Raw genomic sequence first — 19,556 nt, forward strand, 5'->3', positions numbered from 1 at the left:
GAGGCCGTGCCTGGGAGAGGCCCCCTGGAGCCTGGCAGATGAACTCACCTGGGCCACACCCGGGATGCGCCCTGCTCTTGGCTGAGGTCACCTCCCCAGGATTGCCAGGGATGACATCATCCCATAATCCCTCAGCAGAGTCAGGACCAGCCTCACCAGGTGGGAAAGGTGAGAAGCTTCAAGGAAAAGTCTCAGGCCAGGCAGGGAGGGAGGCCGAGGCCCTGCCTCTGTGCTTCCCTGGCGGGCGAGCCTGTGACTCAGCAGTCCTGGGGGCGTGAATCAGGCAGCAGAAAGTGGGGCCCAGGGCGAAGGAGGGGAGTCTGTCGGCTGGGGAGCTCTGTCCTCCTCTGGTTGACCTGCCACCCTGTGCACCTGTGTTCCTCCTGCTCATGTGACATGGCCCCACACTGCCACCACAGCCCAGCCCACAACCCTGCCTCCCTGGGCCTTCAGCGGCCGAGGCCTCCCTCATTCTTGCCCTTGACCCTGGATACTGAGGAGTGGGAAGGGAGGCAGTGTGAGCTCGGGTGGAGGGCCGAGCTTGAAGAGTCTAGCGGGACCGGGTGCGGTGGCACACCTGTAGCCAACAGCGACCCAGGAGTCTGAGGCAGGAGGATCGAGAGTTCAAAGCCAGCCTCAGCAACTTACCAAGGCTCTAAGCAACTCAGCGAGACCCTGTCTCTAAATATTTTAAAAGGGCTGGGGATGTGGCTCAGTGGTTGAGAGTCCCTGAGTCCCATGTCCAATCCCCAGCACCAACCCAGCACCAAGAAACAAGTCTAGCCGGGCCATTTCCCAGCATGTGACACAGGGGATAGGACATGCCCCGTCTGAACCTTGGTTTCCGGGTGTTGAAGTGGGGATCAGGACCTTTCACAGGAGTAGGTAGGATCATGTGAGTGCACATAGTAGGTCTCCCACCCTCCCTTTAGCCCATGAATTGGGGGATCCAGTAGACTGAGGTCTGAGCTGCCTCTGTGGCTGGCATGTCCCCAGGAATATCGCTGTGGCCCCCACAAAGAAGCAGACTGCTTACCTCTCTGTGCCCACAGTTCTGTGTTAATTGAGCACCAGCTGTGCCCACCAGGTAGAAGGCACACGGACGGAGTTTTGGTAGAAAGGAGATCCCTCACCTCTGCCCGATGCGTCCCTCCCAGACAGGATGTCTGCAGGCTCTGGGGTCTGAGGGTTGAGCCCGGGAATCCTGGGTTTTACAGCCTGTGAACAGGACCCAAGAGACCTCACAGGAGTGTGGGGAAATTTTTTTCTTTATTTTTAGTTGACAAATAATAACTATATGTATTTATGGGATACAAGGTAGTGGTGTTTTTGTTTCTTTTTTTTGGGGGGGGGCACAGGGATTGAACTCAGGAGCGTGCAACCTGTGAGCCACATCCCCAGACCTATATTATATTTTATTTAGAGACAGGGTCTCGCTGAGTTGCTTAGCGCCTTGTAAGTTGCTGAGGCTAACTTTGAACTCTCGATCCTCCTGTCTCAGCCTCCTGAGCCACTGGGATTACAGGCGTGCCCCACAGCGCCCAGCTCAAGGTAGTTTTGACATATCTGATAGGCCAGAATGGTCGGTCTAATGAGTACCTTCACCTCAAGTGTTGTCGTTTCTTTGGGCGCTGTGCGATACAGCCCTGGGAACTCCATCTGTGTCCACTGAGCAGCTCCCGCATCCCGTCTGCTGACATTTGAATGCTGCAGCCCAGCCACGTCCAGCGCTGGGCAGACCCATGAGTGTGGTTCCCTCTCCCTGTGGGGGGTTGTCTGGGTTCACAGGGGCCCTCTGACTCCTCTTCGCAGCTCCTCAGACTTCTCTAACTCAGAACGACCTCGAAGCTCGGTGCCTGTCCCTCTCCAGCAGTGCCCCAGAGGCTGCGGCCCAGAGCGTGGGTTCAGGAAGAAACGTGGCCTCGGCCCGCGTGCCTGCCTCAGCCCTCCCCACCGCCACCCCTCTGCCAGTCCTGCCTGCTCCACACTGTGTCCTGCCCGCTGTCCATCCCATCCCACCTGTCCTGGCTGCCTCCCGCCTGTGCCCTGTCCCAGGAGGGTCCCTCCCGAGGGAACCCACTGGAGCGCAGGCCTGACCACGTGGCTGTGCTCTGCACCAGGCCTTCAGACCGCGGCCTCCAGCCGGCCTCGCCACCCTCCAACCACGTCACACGCGACACTTCCCTGTGCTCCTCCCTGCAGCCTCGGTGACCTCCGTCCAGGTCCCACACAAGCTGTGTCCTCCCCTCCCTGCCAGGGCTGTGCCTAGTCTCCTGCCGACCTTGACCCCTGCCTCCACCCTGCCTGGAGGCCTGTCGCCCTGCGTCCCTCTGGGGCTCCCCAGCCCCGCCACAGCACTGATCTTAGCTGGTGGCAGCGTGTTTGTCTAGGAGGCGCGAGGCCTGCTTCTCGCATCCGTAAACTCTTTGACAGCAGAGTCCACGTCCGTGGGCTTGGTCTGTGTCGGTGCCTGACAGGTGGCAGCAGCCCAAAAATGTTCGTGATAAATGTGTTACTACTGGATCCCGACCTGGTGCCACAGTCCCTGTCAACAAGGTGACATGGCTGTCTGGAGCCACATGTCCCCTAACCCTGGCCATTAAAAGCAGCAGAGCAGCCGGGTGCAGTGGCGCACGCCTGTAATCCCTGCGGCTCTGGAGGTTGAGGCAGGAGGATCGCTAGTTCAAAGCCAGCCTCAGCAACTGATGAGGTCCTGAGAAATGTGGCAAGACCCTGTCTCAAAATAAAATACAAAAAGGGCTGGGGATGTGGCTCCGTGGTTAAGTGCCCCTGGGTTCAACCCCAGTACCAAGCAATAAAATAAAATAAAAGCAGCCGAATAACGATCCCCTGCCCCCAGTGGTGTCTGCATCCTTGTCCCTGCACCTTAAGGGGCACAAGGAGTTTTACAGATGCCATTGCTGTCCCGCTAGACCCGTGAGGTCACGGGAGTCCTGAGGGGAGCGGAGTCGGAGCCAAGGAGCAAGCCCTGCAGGTGCCGGGTGATGTGTTTGTGGGTCGGAAGCCGTTCTCTGCTAGCTGGTTCCAGCAGCCACATCTCTTGTGTCCACAAGCTGGGGTCCACCCCAGGGCTTGGTAGGCACCTGCTCTCTGGGATTCCTGACTTCCCAGTGGGGTGGAAAGGGGTCCCAAGAGAGGAGGCAGATGCTACGGGGTGCTGGCTGACGCCTGCCCTGAACCCCAGGGTACAGAGCACCCCAGTAGAAACAAGCAGCGTCGTCTGCCCTTGACAGATGAGTTCACGGAGGTGCACGTGGGAAGTGCCAGCACCAGGATTCGAACTTGAATCCTTCTGATCCAAGAGGTGTGCTCTTGCCTGCCTGCACCCCCGGCCCTCCCTCCACGTGGTAGGGCAGCACTGGGAGAGGGTCCTGGAGGCCAGAGCCCTGCTGCCCGGGCCTCAGCACGCACAGGCTTTACCCAAGCGGGGTGGGGGTCATCTGCACACTGGGCACTGTTGAGGCACTGGCCGTCCTCTGTGGCCAGGATCGGTGCCTCTCTCTGTTAAGGCTTCTGTACTTGTCTCTCCCTCAGTGTGAACGAGCTGTACGTCGATGACCCGGACAAGGACAGCGGGGGCAAGATCGACGTCAGTCTGAACATCAGCTTGCCCAATCTGCACTGCGAGCGTGAGTACCGCGGGCAGGTCGTGTGTGCCCTGTGGCGAGGTGTCCGGGAGAGCCACGTGGACAGGACCAGCTGCAGTGCCCTGCAGCCGCTGAGGCCCCTCTCTGTTTTAGGAGAACGTGCCTTGGAGGCCCTCCTCGCGGGGGGCTGGGCGGGCGGAGTCTGGGGTCGCTGGGTCGCGGTCTTTAGAAGCAGGGCCTGAGATTTTTATGCCCGTGGTTTATTGAGAGGAGGACGGAGGGTGCGGGGTGGGGCAGGACGGAGGCGAGTGAGACGTGAGCCTTAGCCTGGCCTCACAGCAGCTGTGCAGTGGATGACACTGTAGAGTTTGTGCCACGGTCGCCACGGGACCAGGCTGTTACCTGTCTCTCTGACGGGTGGCCGCAGGGTGGTGTGGGCGGAGCCCGAGGGCCCAGAGACTTCCAGGTGGCCCAGAGCAGCCGACCCCTGCAGAGGAGGGTGCGCACCATCAGCAAAAGGTCTCCAGAGATGTCCCTTATTGGGAAAGGTCAGGAACCTGCCTTTTTACTTCAAACCTACTTCGTTAGGGTATTTTAACCAAGACGATAAATCATGCCTATAAAACAAAACTCAGTCAAGGTCATTGAGAGTCAGATCCTGGCTCTTCATCACAAAAACCGTGACTATAGTTAAAATGGTCTCAGTTTCCTCAGCCGCTGGCCTGTCACCCGGGCGCCTTCCCCTCCTCTTCCCCACCCCGCTCCCTGCCGAAGGGCACAGCTGAGGCAGAGCACCTGGGGGGCCTCCCGCCAGCAGCAGGGAGACGTTCAGCCCTGTTCCTGCTTTTGGTGAGACTGACGTCACACCTGAATCCACAGCGGGCCCCCAGCCAGAGAACTTACTGAAATAGGTCAGTTTTATTTATTTTCATTAAAAGTTTTTTTTCTTCCTCTTAGAAAAATAATTCATTTGGCGGCTTCTCCTTCAGGAGCTGATCATGAAGGAAATTCTTAGTCAGGCCAGGGGCCAGGGGCCAGTGGAGAAGGGAAGGGACATGGTTCCAGGCTCTGTCCCAGCTTCAAGCAGTGGCCTAGGACAGACCTTTGGGCTGCTGCTGTGTTGGCCCCTCGCTCCTGAACGGGAGCTGCAAGCCCTGGAGCCCAGCACCAAGGCCGCCTGTTAGAAGCACCTCAGGACTGCAGAATAAAGAGGGAGGGGTGGGGAGGGAGAGTGGGAGGAAGGGAGGAAGGAGGAAGGGAGGATGGACGGACTTCACATTTTTATCATAGACAAAAAAGCCTACTCATCACTGTACGTTGGAAAAACCAGAGGAGCAGAGATGATAAATCGGCTGTCACTCCTGCAGACGACGGTGTCTGTTGACAGGTTGACATCATTCTGCCCACTTGGCCGTCCCTCCTGTGCCTTTCTAAATACTGCTGAGATCATGCTGCATGTATGACCTCATACCCTGCTTCTAAAAATAATATTCTTTATTGCAGTTGATTCAGGATTTTTTTTAAAGACACACATTCAAAATACAAAGATATATAAAGAAAAAAGTGGAAATGTCCAGATGCCCCTCTTCCCTACCCCTTCATTATTCCCCATTGTGCCATCGTCCCCTAAGGTAACCTGCTGGCTGTGGGGCCCCTTCCCTCCACCACTCAGTGTGTGCGTGTGGAAACACAGTCAGCCCTCCGCATCTGCGGGTCCACGTTCAGGGATTTGACCAACTACAGATCGAAAACACTTGGAAGAAAGGATGCACCTGTCCTGGACATGGACAGACTTCTCCCTTGTCATCATTCCCTAAACAACGCAGCACAAAAACTGTATCTGTCAGGTGACTGTTACTGTGACAGATCCCCTGAGATAATCCACTTACAAAGAGGAAAGGTTTATTTGGGTGGGTGTGGGAGGCTCAGTCCTTCACTGGTTGGCCTGTTGTTTTGGGGCCTGTGGCGGCACAGCCTGGTGGGCTGTGCTCAGCAGGAAGCAATTTTAAAGAGACAACCATGGAAGAGAAGAGCAGGCCAGCCCTGGTCCCCCGCTCATCTCATGGCAGGAAGTGAAAGAGAAAAAGAGGAAGGAGCTGGAGTCCCTTCCCCACCCGCCCTTCCCCTTCAAGGACACGCCCTGGGGACAGTGACCTCCCACTAGGCCCCACCCCTTAAGGGCTCCACCACCTCCCAACCGTGCCAAGCCAGGGACCCAGCCTCTCTTGCATGGACCTTAGGGACACTGAATCCAAGCCGCAGCTGCTGTTCACAGAGCGTGGAAGTCATCCTGAGGTGATCTAAACAGACGAGGAGATGGCAGATTGTATGTAGATGCGGCCCTTTAATAGATGGGACTTGAGCAGCCTCACATTTAGTATCCACAGGGGTCTTGGAACCAGACCCCCATGAATACCTAGGACAACTGCGTCAGGATTTTTTTTCTTTTTACCTAATTGGGACCCTACACTATGACAGTATGGGACTTTTCTGGAGGCTTTTTTTTCTCAGCTAGCATCTTGGAGCTGCTCTCACATTACTCAGGATACTAGTAAAAATAATAACGGCTGCCATTCAGCCCTTCCTCTGGACCAGGCCCAGCCTGAATCCATGGCTGTGTTAACACATTCGGATGGAATTGTCCCCGCAGGGCAGCTGAAGGTTGGATCTGGAGCAGGACTTCCTGACTCCAGTCCAAGCTTGGCTGTTTCTCAGCGGGAGATTCCCGTTCCTCAGTTTCCCCAGGGTGGGCAGCAGATCCCCACAGGCCATTCCTGTGGCGTGTTCTTATGTAACAGCACCAAGGAGAGCGTCCAGCACATAGTAGGTGCTCTTTCAAGTTTCTTTATCCTCACAACCAGCTTCTGATCGAGGAAGAAACAGGCAGGCACTAGGGAACTTTCTTGAGGTCCCAGGGCTGACCACCGCCCCCTCGGAGTGCTGAGGGAGCTGGCATGTGGGCCACTGCCCGTTGGGCCAGCCATCGGGCTGCTTCCGGTTTCAGGATTTGGAATACGGCTCCTGGGAGGCCTCGCACCCAGGTATGGCCGTGAGTGCCCGCGGGCCGGCCAGGGGATGGTCCTGCTTGGGCTGCTGTCGCCCTCACGGTTACGGCATCGCATCCCCCGCGTTCTGCAGACCTGAGTGTCGTCCTTGATGGGCAGGTCACTGGGCACCCTTCCCACGCCCACTGGGGACCAGGGCTGGCCTGCTCTTCTCTTCCATGGTTGTCTCTTTAAAATCGCTTCCTGCTGAGCGGCCTCTGTTTTGCGTTGCTTTCAGCCTCCTGCCAGGGGGATTTCCATGTTGCCATGGTTTCTGGCCATCCTCTCCCTGCCTGCCCCTTGGACCATCTCAGGAAATGCAGGGGGCACTGGCCTGTCCCTTGCACAGAGGGGGAAGCCAAGTCACAATGAGGTGACAGAGCCCAATTGGAGCCAGGACCAGGACTCCCAGCCACAGGTGTCCTGGGCGCTCTGAGGAGCCCGGGAGAAGCAGCCACGCCCGGGAGGCCGCCCCTCTTTTCCTTTTGTGCAGCCCTGGTGCGGAGGCAGGTGCACAGGCCAGGAGGACAGGCCTTGGGGAAGGACGGTGCGACTGAGGGGCCAGAGGGACGGCCCTTTCACAGTGAGCCCCGAGTCGGAGCTCCTGTGAGGCCGGCTCCCTGCTGACGCCCGCAGCCCAGCTCTAAGCACCCTCGATCCTCCTGATCTCAGGGAATGTTCATCCTCATCACCCCGTTTTCCAGGGCGGTGAAGAGGCATCTAGAGGTTCGTGAGTGCCTGACCAAGGCCACCCAGCCGGGTGGATTCAGGCCCGGAGCGGCAGCCCCGGGTCCCTGCATGCCCACCACCACTGCCCGCTGTGGGCCTGGACTGGCCGCCCGCCGGCCCCTGCTTCCCGGCTCCTCCCCTGCGGGAGGTGGCAGGGCCTCGAGGGTTCCAGGCCCTGGGAAGGTGCAGGCGTCCTTGCTGCCGGCTCTGCGGCCCCGCTCCCGGAGGCAGCGGCCTGTGCGAGGAATGGAGGCTCCTGTGAGGGGCCGCTGCCCACCTGCCGCCTGTGGTGGGTGACTCTGCTCTCCTCGGCCCCACAGTGGTCGGGCTGGACATCCAGGACGAGATGGGCAGGCACGAGGTGGGCCACATCGACAACTCCATGAAGATCCCGCTCAGCAACGGGGCCGGCTGCCGCTTCGAGGGGCAGTTCAGCATCAACAAGGTAGGAGACGCGGCCCCGCTGCTCCCTGCCCCCCGGCCCTCCTGGCAACCACGGGAGCTGCGTGCTGCTAAGCCCACCCGCGGGGCCCCTGGCGGCCGGGCTGGGCAGCACCTGACGGTGCCTGCTGAGAATCTGGCTGCAGCCCAGGCTGCCAGCGGGTCCAAGCTCCGCTGGCCGGGTCAGGAGGGCTGCTCTTCCCCAGTGGGGGACGAGGGCGGCGAGGAGACCAGAGCGCTCCCGTCCGGCTCCTCCTGACCCACCATGCCCACAGGCCTCTGGCCCCGTCCCTTCAGGCCGAGGACGCAGGGTAAGGAGACCCAGTGCTGCACTCGTTCCCTCATCACAGACGTGTGTCCGGCACCTTCTGTGTTTGGGTTGGTCATGGGCCAGGCAGTGAATAGCTGCCGTGACCCTGGGCTGGGCCGGGGGGGCACCTGGCCCAGGGGAGGGAGTGGGTCAGCTGGTGCCGAGCGCTGTGCTGAGGACCGAGGCCCAGCAACGGGTGTGTGGGGTGAGTTTGAAAGTCCCTGTTGTCTTGTCCCTAGAGTCAGGGACCCCATCCCAAGTCGGGTGCACCTAGGAGGGTGAGGAGCCAGCAGGGGGCAGTAGACACAGGCCCGGACTTAGCTCAGTATTGTCGCTGTGAGCCTTGCGTTTACAGGGTGCCCAGACCCAGTCACACGGCACGCCTCTGTCCCACAGCTGCCTTCCTGGTGCCACCCAGGCAGCCTCTGGCGGTTCCTGGCTTCTGCTGGCCTCTGGCAGCCTCTGCTTAGAATGCCCTTCCTGTGACCTCTGACCCCCGAGCCGGAGGTTGCTGACTCCCTGGCCACATCTAGCACAGAGACAGGCTGTGTGTTTCCTGGTCGGCATTTACACACATCAGAGTTGATCCTAAAAGATCTGAAGTGTCCACATTTCTGACTTAAAGGTTAGACACTTGCCAGCGCTGCAGCCCCACCTATAATCCCAGCAACTCAGGAGGCTGAGGCAGGAGGATCACCGTTGGAGGCCAGCCCAGGCAACTGATAAGATCCTATCTCAAAATAAGAAACAGAAGGCCTGGGGCGTAGCTCGGTGGTCGAGCCCCCTTCTGCCTTCTGCCTTCTGCAGGGCTTCTTGAAGCTGGGGTTGGGGACATTGCCACTTCTGATGCATTTTACAGATTAAAGTGAACCGTGCTGCAGCCCGGGAGCAGGGGGAGAGGTCGACCCAGGGCGAGCCCCTGGGAGGCCTGGTCACGGGCTGCTGGGCAGATCGGCTGCCACACGGGTCCCCACGGTGCCGTGATCTGAACTGTAGGGTGGTCGCCATGGGTTTTAGGCAGAGAAGCCAAGTAATCAGAGGAGTGCATCACAATGGCACCACCCAACGGGTCGCCCCGAAGCCACTGGAACGTTAATTAGCTAAAAGTAAATAAAATTCAGTCTCTCGGTCTCGCCAGGCACAGGGGGCTGGTGGCCACCGCGTCAGCACAGGTACAGGACATTGCCACCACTGCCGGGCATTCTGCTCGGTGGCCCAGCGGAGGAAGATGGGCCTGGTGGTGGTGTGGGGGCTGACGGAGGGGCCTGGAGCAGAGCTCAGGGACGGTGCTGTGGCAGTGGAACTGGGCGAGGGGCCCGGTTAGGGGTGTGGCGGGAGCGAGAGGTGCTCATGAATCGGCCCTCAGGTGGGGGTGACACGGAAAGCCGCTTGCCTGTCCCCTTGACAGCCGGGCGGTTCCATCTCCCTGGTGTGGAAGCTGGGCCTGTGGAAGCCGTCGGCATGGGGTCTGCGGTCCAGTCCTGGTGTCCCCTGGGGTTACCATTCCGTGTTGAGGTTGGAGTTGGAGGAAGTTCTTGGTGCTGGCGTCAGTGTGCGGCCATCGGTGGGGAGACGGTGCTGGTCGGTGCGTCTACCCGGCTGGTTAGGGGGCAGCCTCAGGCTCACCTGGAACAGCTGGACGTGGGAGGCTCCCAGAGGTCGCTCTGCCACTAGACCAAGCAAGCTTACCTGGGGCGACATGGGCCCTCCTCCCCACCCGGGTCCACGGACCCCTGAGGAGGGCGGGCTCACCTGCAGGCTCCGAGGACAGCAGGGCGGATTCCGGGGCCGGGATCTGGGGCGGGGATAGAGTCCGCGGTTACCTTTGCCCAGCTCGGACAGCTTCAGCCTCCCACGGCAGAGACGCCGGCAGCACACCGCAGCCGTCAGCAGGCCGCGGTGGTCCCTGATGTAAGGTGACAGCCACGTCACAGCCATCTCTGCTTTGAAATGACAGCTGTCACGTGACCCACCCCAGGTCTGGTTATTTGATGCATTCGTTACAAAAGAAGCATGTTCCAGTGTTTTTTAATATTTTAATTATTGTCTGAATATATTGTTTTTCCTTTGTAATCCTGGCATTTTGTGCATTAAAAACATTTTAACTTCTAAAAACAAAAGGGTAGTCATACTAGCAAAGGGTCCACCCAAACCGTGGAGAGCATGAAGGCCGGATTTCTGCTGTACTCCATCGCTGAGAAGTCGGGGTCTGGCGGCGTAACACAGGATCCGAGCGAGCGGTCAGACAGGAGGCAGCCAGGCCTGGGCAGTTGCTGGAATCTAGAAAACACATTGGGTGATCGGTTTTACTATAATGAAATAGCTGAGGCTGGGTACTTTAAAAAGATAAGAGGCCACCAAGGGGTGAACAAACTCTTTAATGTGGCACGTATGCACAATGGAGTTTTATGCAGCCATAAAGAAGAATGAAATTATGTCATCTGCAGGAAAATAAATGGAAGTGGAGAACATCAAGTTAAGCAAAATAAGCCAGACTTACTCAGTGGTTTGTGTTTTCTCTCATGTGGAATCTAGAGGGGACAAAAAAGGGACATCAGTAAAGTCCAAGGGGGGCCACGAGGGTAAAGGAGGGGGAGGGGAGAGGGAAAGGAGAGATACCGGGGAGGGAAGCTGACCCAAAGATGCTCGTGCACTTGTGAGCAGGCCGGAGGAACCCCTGCCGTGTGTGATTAACATGCACCAGTGAAAGGAAAACTTCCCAAAAAAGAAAAGAAAGAGACGGTGAGGCGAGACTGCGTGCCCCACGGTCTCCGCCACTCTGGGGCTGAGGCAGGGGCCTTGCTGGAGCCCAGGAGTTCAAGGCCAGCGTGGGCAGCACAGAAGAGAAGAGGCTGCTGCAGTTCTCAGCTCTGGACGGGGGGCTGGCACCGGCTCTGCCCCGGGACGGCCTGGGGGACCGGGTCACCAGGGGGAGTGAGGGGAGGGCACATCGCGGGGTGGAAGCACCTGGTCCCCTCCCAGGGCTACTGTGCGCCTCCCGGACGCACTCAGCAGACCATGGCCACACGTTTCAGGGAGGAGGGTGCCGCAGGGCACAGGAGGACCAACGGGCCACTCGCCTGCGCTGCAGATGCCCCGGGAGGGCAGAGAACGGCCACTGCGCCAGCCTCCTCCTTGGCAGGCGGGGGAGGTGGGATCCAGCCGGGTTGGCCTTGGAGGGGTGGCTGGGGCGGCCAGGCAGGCTGCCGGGCTGCAGTGGGCCCAGGCTTCTGCTCCGCCGCCGCCTGCTGGGATCTGCTGCAGGCCCGTCCTGGCGCGGAGGGTCCTGGAGGAGCCGTGGAGCCCCTTCCCTGCCCGTCCAGCGTGCTCTCCTGGCCACCCTGGGGACTAGCTCTGACCGCACCCGGGCTGCTGAGCCCTCTGCTGGGCGCTGGGCGCTGGGCGGGAGCCTCCGGGGAGCAGAGGCAGACTCTGCGCCGCCGTGAAGACATGAGGGGGATACTGAGTGGGGCCCGAGGGGCTGCCAGGGCGGTGCCCGTCCTGGAGGTTGAGATGCTCACAGCCCCTGTGCCCTGGGGAGCCGTGACCCCCAGGCCAGAACCTACGCACGCCCTGGACAGGCCCGGGAAAGGCCCCCTGGATTCAGGCCTACACGCCCAGCGCCCAGGGACCATCAGGCCACCCACCCTTCCATCTCCTGCAGCGGGGCCGGCTGCCGTCTGCTCCCTTGGACAGGCTCACCCGGGGCCCCAGCTGCTCTGGGTGAACCAGAACTTGCCCTTTTGGGGTCAGATAGACCCATGTTCAAAAATCCTGGCTGTGGTGCCCGCTGGTTAAGGACTCGGGCATCTCGGGTTCTCTGAGCCTCTGCCTCCTCAACTGTAAGATGGGGAGTTAACACCCACGTCACAGGCATGAGAAAGAACCAGACCAAGGTACGTAAAGCCCTGGCCCCCAGGGCTGGACGGTGAGCCACCTCCACGCTCGTGGGCTTCCAGGACTGGTCAGCCTGTGGTCACCACCCTGGCACAAGGACATTGCTGTGAGTGCAGGTGAACACGGGCGCCCAGGAGGCTGGCTCTGGAGGCCCTCCAGCCCTCACGTTACGGCCGTCCTTGCTGGGCTCTTACGGGCCCTTTCACGAAAGTCCAGAGACGGCGCGCCAGGGAGGTTTGGTAGCCGGCTCCAGGACAGGTGGCCAGGACCTGGACGCAGGCAGCCTGACACCAGGGCAGCTTTCCGTGTCTCTGGAGTGCTCTGTGCGTCCGTGTGCCCCAGGCCGCCCTCTGCCCAGACCCTTGGAGAGCGTGGAGACCCGCAGCCTTGTGGGGGAGTCCACACTCCTGGCTGCCTGGCCCAGTGACGCAGGTGGCCGCTCTTCATCACCAGCCCCGGGAGGAGGCGGGCAGGAGGGGCGCTGGCTCGCGCTGTGCACTTTCAGAATCCTTCAGAGATGCTGACGCAGGAGCCTAAGTCACAGGCTCTGAGCGCGTGGCTGGCTCCGCAGCCCAGCGGGCGCCAGCATGAGTCAGCCACCTGTGCTGGATGTGTGCAGCCGGAGCAGGTCACTGAGTCACCACCTCGGAGGGTGGCAGCGGGCGGCAGGTGCCAGCAGCCAGTCTTCCACCCACGTAACCCCCGGGGCGAGCCAGGCCCCTGTCGGTCAGGACTGCCTGTGGCCCCGTCCCCGGGAGACCCCGAGCCCCTGCTGGATGAACTCCAGAGGTGGACCTGGAGGGCTTTGCTGCCCCGGGAGTGGCCGGCCACACGGGCTGTGGCTCTGGTCTGGTGCGGAGGTGTCCTGGCTGCTTGGGGTCTTGGGGTGCCTGGGGAGCCCAGCCCTCGATGCTCGCTGGCCGCGCTGCACCACTGGGCTGCACCCCGCCCGGTCGGCTCCGCCCGCGGGTTGTGCGGGAGTCGATTGTGTCAGTGAAGACGAGCTCCAGCGGGACTTTCTGGGTACGCTGGGCCCTTTCTCAGGCCTGGCCCCTTCACGTGCCCCCTTCCAGAAGGGCCCTCTCCACTGGCTCCCGTGACAGGTGTGTTCATCCTGAACCCGAGTCGGTCACTGCCACCTCCCTTGCGCCCTGCTTTCTGGTGGGGATGCTGCGACACGGGGCTCCCACCCTTGCCCAGGGCCCCCCGGGCAGCGGGGCTGGTTTCACACCCAGCTGCGGAGTTCAGCCTCTGCTCTCTGTGGTCACGCTGTCCCTCCTGCCCCAGGCCAGCCCCAGGGTACGGCCCTCCCCAGTGCAGTCCGCAGCCCTGTGGCCTTGAGCTCGCGGAGGCCGGCCGGGTGCTGCGGGGCCGCTGGAGACCACCGCTGTGCTGGAGCCGCCGGGCTCTCGGGTCAGGCCTGAGACGACCCGGCCTCCGCGGATGGCACTCCACTCCTGGAGAAGTGACTGACTCCGATCGTGCCCGGGGTCTCCTGCCGCCCCACAGACCCCGCGTTGGGGCTCAGCTATGCCAACTGCCCTGGGTCCCCCAGGCTTCTCCCGCTCCTCCCTCTGCCCGGGGCTTCCCTCTTCCTGAGAAGCACGGCACATCTTCAGGGCTTGCACAAGGGCGTCCTTTCCCCAGGGATGCCCTCCCTGGACACCCGCGCAGCCGCTGCAGCTGGGCCTTCCCCCGACCCCCGCGTTCTGTGCACCGCACCCCCCGCAGCCATTCTGGGTCCTGTGGGGTCTCTTGGCTGCTCTGAGTCTGGGTCACAGCAGGCCAAGGGCTCATCCAGGCCAGGGGCACGTCTGGGTCCCCAGGCGGGCTCCTCCTGAGTACGGGCTCCCTGTGCCCTCAGCCGAGGGCCACCGAGAGGCTTGGCATTGCCGGCATGAGCAGGAGGAAGGGGTGTGTCCAGGGACACGAGTTCAGACCGCGGCCTCGCCACGCGGACGTAGCGGGTATCTTCCCTGCCCTGAGCCTCAGTTTCCTTTGCTGTGTGGTGAGCGTGACCAGGCGGCAGGGTCACAGGATTAGAGGTCATTCACTCACTCAGTAAATGGGAAGCATCAGCTCCCGGTCAGGTCCGAGAGAACAGCAGGGAACGAAGCAGACACAGGTCCCTGCCAGCATGGACTTATGGTCCAGCGGGGGGGGACAAGATAAGATACGAGACCAGCTCCAGCAGGTAAGGGTTGTGGTGCTCCTGCGGACAGGTGGACAGGGAAGGCCTAAGAGGTGACACCTGAGCATAGACCCGAGGGAGGTGGGACAGCCGTGTGGGAGAGGATTCTGGGAAGAATGGCAGGCACAGAGGCCTGATGTGGGCCATGCTGGGCAATGCCCCAGGCACAGCAGGGGGGCAGTGTGGCAGACAGGTTCGAGCAGAGGTGACAGTGGTAGGGGACAGAGCAGAGAAGACAAGGCAGGGTGCTTTCCAGTGGCCATAGCCCAACACATGAGGAGGCGGACTTTATTAGTTTTTCCATTGCTATGATGAAACACCTGAGGCTAGGATGAATACAAAGAAAAGAGGTTTATTTAGCTCAGTTCTGGAAGCTGAAAGCCCAGGATTGGGTAGCCCCATCCATTTGGCCTCTGATGAGAACTTCATGGCCAGTGGCATCACAGTGGCGTGCAAGAGGGACCATGTGGCAAGACAGGAAGCCTGAGTGAGGGGAGGGGCTGGCCTTGCTCTTTTAGTAGCCCTTTTCCAGGAACTGACCAGGGTCCCAGGAGAACTAACTCATCCCTTTGGAGGGTAGTGTCCCCCTCTGACCTGCGGACCTCCACTCAGCCCCTCCTCTTAAAGGTCCCCCCACTTCCCACATCTAGTGAGGACTAAGCCTCCAACATGCACCCTGGGAGGTAGACCACAGAGGCGGAGAGCAGACGTCATGGAGGGCTCGGGAGGAGCGTGACAAATCAAGTCAGGATTCAAAGTCGGTGAAGGGCCTAGACTGGCGGGGCAAGGGCAGGCGCCAGCTGCCCAGGGCCGCGGCTGCCCTTGCTGTCCGTCCCGGTCTTGCCCAGGCCTCAGTGGTGGCTGGAGGAGGGCAGGTGCTGGTGTGACGGGAAGCTGGCAGCGGGTTCCTGGTGGGCGGCATGCTGGGTGTGAGCCAGGCTGACCGGGACCTCGCTGAGCAGCGGAGGGGAAGGAGAGCGTGGCGCAGGGGCAGGGAGGCCGGGAGCGTCGCCTTGAGCCTGACGGTTGCCCTCAGATCGTGGGCCCACGGGTCCTCGTCCAGTGTCTGGGCTCTGCCAGGCCTCAAGACCCCGGGAATCAAGGCTACCAGTCTGTCTTCGGGGGTCCCATCCAGGGACCAGGGCACCCTTGGGTAGGGAAGATCTTGGTTGGAGTTGGAGGAAGCCCCTGGGCTGCAGCCTGGAGTTCCTGGAGGTGCTGGGAGCAGCTGCCATCTGGAGGCCTGCTTTGGGCCAGTGCCCAGGTGGGCACTTCACACGTCCTCACCCGGGTACCCCAGCACCCTCCTCAGGTAGGTGGTGTGAGTGCCCCAATTCTACAAGAGAGGAATCTGAGGCTCAGAGACATGAAGTGGCTCCTTCAAAGTCACACAGTTGGAAATGACAGAAGCCAGGATCCAAACCTAGTTCTGTCTGACTCCAGTGCCCACCTGCACCTGGATCACACAGCCCCTGAATCCCACCCCTGAGCAGTCCCACTCCTGAAACTTGCATTTCTCCCTCAGGTACCTGGCAACTTCCATGTGTCCACACACAGTGCCACAGCCCAGCCACAGAACCCCGACATGACGCACATCATCCACAAGCTCTCCTTTGGGGACACACTACAGGTGAGCAGGGGACACTCAGGGTGGCGTGGCAGGATGAGGGTACAGGAGCTGTGTCCCCTGGCCCCCTCTGTCCTCTGGGCATGGACAGATGCCTTCCGGGGGCACCCATCTGAGGCCGCCCCCGCCTAGCGGCTGGCCCGGCTTCCCCGGCGTGCCTGCCGCGTGTGAGCAGGTGCCGGCACTGGAGGCCGCTCGGCTTTGTGTGCACACTAGCGTAGGGCCGCCCACCCATCAGCTGTCCACCTGTCTAGTCAAGGCTACTTCCTGAGCGCCTACTCGGTGCTAGTGTCCCTCACCCTGGAGGCCAGCATGGTCCCTGCCTGTGCGGAGCCTCCAGGGCGAGGGCAAGACACGTCCATGAGCCCCTGTGAACGGACGGACGCCCCTTTCTGCTCCCCGGGAGGCTCGGCCCGGCGCCCGCTGCTGCTGGGGGCGCTGCAGGGGCCCAGCTCCCAGATCCGCCGCCCTCCTCCCCCCGGGGCTGCCGCGCTCTGCTCCTCAGGCTCTGCTCAGGCCACTGGCCCACCAGCTCCAGCTCCCCAGGTCAGCGGGGCCCCTGGGGCACCCCCAGAGCCGGGTGCCCGGGCCTCGGGGCTCAGCTGTTGGCCATGCAGCCCGAGCGAGAGGTGGGAGGTGGCCGTAGGCCGCTCTGCGGCCGCGCCTGCCTGGTGGCAGCCTGGCCAGGTGCCCAGGGCATCTCCCCACAGTGGGAAGCCCCAGCCCTGGGCCTCACCTGGGCTCCTCTTGGGCCTTCCAGAGGGCCACAGGGGCCTCGGGAGGGGTGCGGGGCCAGAGTCCACCCGGCCCGGACGTGTTCTCTGGTAAAATGGCCGCTGCTGCCCTGCGGGGCGTGGAAGGAGGCGGCACAGAGCGGCCAGCACAGCGCCCCGCCTCGTGCCCCAGGAGAGGCTGTGCCGCCAGCACCCGCCCACGCTGTCTGTGCTGCCCACGACCCTGCCGGACCCCCACGCGCGAGTGAGCTCCCAGGCCAGGTGCACCTGGCCAGCACCCTGAGGCCAGGCCCCGTCGCTCACCGGGCTTCTCCACAGGTGCAGAATGTCCACGGAGCTTTCAATGCCCTCGGGGGAGCGGACAGACTCAGCTCCAACCGTGAGTGTCCCACAGCCCTCTGCCCCCGGGAGAGGTGGAAGGGGACGGGGAGGGCAGGGGGACAGGGAGGGCAAGGGGACGGGGGAGGGCAGGGGGACAAGGAGGGCAGGGGGACGGGGAGGGCAGGGGGACAGAAGGCAGAGGAGATGGGGAGACAGGGGAAGGCCCACCCATTGCTGGGGATGAGCCAGGGACGCTGTCCCCACTCCGTCCCCACAGCCAGCCTGTGAGGAAGGTGGAATTACCTGCCTCTCATCAGCCTGTGGGGGGGAGGCAGCAGCCCCAGGTGTGCATGTGAGCTCGGGGACGCCATGGTCACCGCACCGCACTGCTCTGGTGGAGACCGTGGCCTGAGAGCCTGCCTCCAGGGGGCCACCCTGACTGCGGCCCCGCCCCAGTGGCTCCTCCCGTCCTCTCCCTGGGGAGGGCCCGCCCCAGCTGCACACCTCACGCACACGCTCCCGCACACGCAGGGATCTCGGTGTGCACACGGCCTGGCAGCTGCCTGCTCGAGCAGAGCCACCTGCTGGACAGGTCACCTACCTCGTCCCCTCCCCTGAGCTTGCCGATTCTGCCCATGTGGCTTTCCTTCCTCCCACAGCCAGGGACCCAAGCAAAGGAGACATCCCCGCACGATCGGCCCATCTCTAAGTCAGCCTCGCCCCCCGGGTCTCTGGGGTGTCCCCTCTGTGAGCAGAAGTCGTGTGTAGTTTGGGGTGCGTCGGCAGCAGTTATCACGGAGGGAGGCGCGGGCCGCTGGCCGCTCTGCTGGGCTTCGTCCAGCATGCCTGGCCCATCAGCGTGCCAGCTGTCTGGTCCCTGACCACAGCAGTTCTGCCGCTGATGGTCTCGCGTCCCCTGGGGAGCACACAGGTGCTGTCCATCTGGGGTGACCGTTCCTGCCGCGTGCACTCCCTCGCTGGTGGATGCAGCCTCCTCAGGGGAGTGCACGGTCTGGTTATGTAGAGGCCCAGCCTGTGTGAGGGGCCACTGTCGTCCTGCACAAGGACACGGCAGTGAGGATACCCCTGGCTGCCTGACGCTGGGAGGGCCCAGAGCACCAGGGCAGCTAGAGCTGTGGCCGGAGGGCTCCCTGCTCTGGGCTGCTGACCGGTCGTCTCAGGCTCAGCCGGCTGGGCGGAGGGCTGCCTGTCGCTCCCCTGCACCGCAGGTCAGTCCACCTGCCGGGCCCCCCGGCGCCCAGGTCTCTGCACAGCTCTTCTCAGGCAGTGTGGAGCCAGAGTGGACTGGGCCCTGCTGGTCACTCAGGCCTCAGCGCAGATGCTCCCAGTTCCGAGAGGCCCTCTGGCCAGCAGCCCCCACCCGTGGGAACAAGCCCACTTGCCCCCTAGCATGTGCCACCTGGGAAGTGGTCTCGTTCCTTCCGTCATCTGTTCTTGGCTGTGCCTCCAGCAAGAACATAGCTGCGTGGACCCGGGGACTCTGCCCTGCCCATGGCCCTGTCCCCAGCACGTAGCCTGTGCCCACGACCACCAGGTGCGTGAGCCGTGCTAAGGAGTGTGGTGTGATGGGGACCTTAAACCCAGGTCCCGCTCCACCGCCTCCCGGCACTGGGAACGTGGCCTCGGTTGCTTTGTCTGTGAGCCGGGAGAGTCCCCTCCACCTCACCCAGGGCCTTGCCCTGAGGATCCGGAGGGCGTGTGGAGGGCGTAGTGCGTGAACCACCGGGGGCGCCCAGCTGCCGGCCCTGCTCTTCCCCCCCAAGGTGGTCAGTGACCCACCCTGGGAACAGTTCCCTAGGGCCACTCCCAAGCTGTTCTTAGGCAGAACCGCGTCCTGTATGGCGATCCCCACACGCACGCGGCTGGCCTAAGCACGGGGCTGGAGGTGCAGTGCAAGGCGGGCCGCCCGCCTCTCTGCCAGGCCTGGGCTCCACCCCAGCGAAAGAAAGCGCGGCTTCGAGCCCGTGCCGCTGGTGAGCTGCAGAGGAAACGGCGGTCGGGAGGAGGGCGCGGGCGGAAGAGGAGCCTGCGGGCTCCGAGAAGGGCTGCTCAGCCAGGTGCCTGGGACCACCCCGCACCTGCCTCCAGTGGGCTCTGGAAAGCTGTAGCCAAGCCTTGAACATGGCCCCTGCCTTGAGTTCTGCTCAGAGAGCCAGCCAAGGAAGTAGCCAGGACAGCGGCTGGAGCTCCCGGGAAGCAGGCTGCTGGGTCACTGTTCCTAGAGGGGGAGAGGACGTCTGCAGGCTCACGTCCTGGGAGGCCCCGTCAGCACCTGGGCAGTGAAGCACGCTGAGCACCCACTGTGTGCCAGGCCCCGGGAGGGGAGCTAGGGCCACGGGGTGGGTGACAGACGCCGTGGACTTGGGTTCGGCGCCTTGGCCTCGGAAGACGGCCCTGATGCTCGCTCCTGGACAGGCTGCGGATGTTCCTGTTGGGGGACACAGGCGTACCATGCAGACCCAGGCTGCAGCGATCCCCGAGAGCACGCCAGTCTCCTGGCAGGGGGACGTGGGGCGACTGTGGTGTCTCCCTGTGATGCATGTTCCCTACAAACTCTAGCAAAAGCATCACAGGTCTGCTTTGGGTAAGGCGTCTGCTCCTTCAGATTTTGATGCTGTGAGCATTTGGGACGC

General features: G+C 62.1%; 1 protein-coding gene and 1 long non-coding RNA gene across 3 annotated transcripts in view; one reads left to right on the top strand and one right to left on the bottom strand.

The window, feature by feature from the left end:
• The window catches only part of Ergic1 (endoplasmic reticulum-golgi intermediate compartment 1), a 78,825-nt gene that overhangs the window by 42,169 nt on the left and 17,100 nt on the right, over positions 1-19,556 (top strand). For both annotated transcript variants that reach the window (XM_047554952.1, XM_047554953.1), the window contains exons 4-7: positions 3,556-3,650; positions 7,702-7,826; positions 15,746-15,850; positions 16,900-16,960. In XM_047554952.1, the coding sequence (XP_047410908.1) occupies positions 3,556-3,650; positions 7,702-7,826; positions 15,746-15,850; positions 16,900-16,960 (386 nt within the window). The remainder of the gene's footprint in view (positions 1-3,555; positions 3,651-7,701; positions 7,827-15,745; positions 15,851-16,899; positions 16,961-19,556) is intronic.
• LOC124986553 (uncharacterized) lies at positions 10,162-17,371 on the bottom strand. The gene is made up of 3 exons (XR_007109037.1): positions 17,206-17,371; positions 10,633-10,663; positions 10,162-10,412 (listed from the first exon to the last, which is right to left on the bottom strand). It is a non-coding gene; the product is annotated as an uncharacterized LOC124986553 (long non-coding RNA).

The sequence above is a fragment of the Sciurus carolinensis genome, chromosome 6 (genome assembly GCF_902686445.1).
Source record: "Sciurus carolinensis chromosome 6, mSciCar1.2, whole genome shotgun sequence".
Lineage (NCBI taxonomy): Eukaryota > Metazoa > Chordata > Mammalia > Rodentia > Sciuridae > Sciurus > Sciurus carolinensis.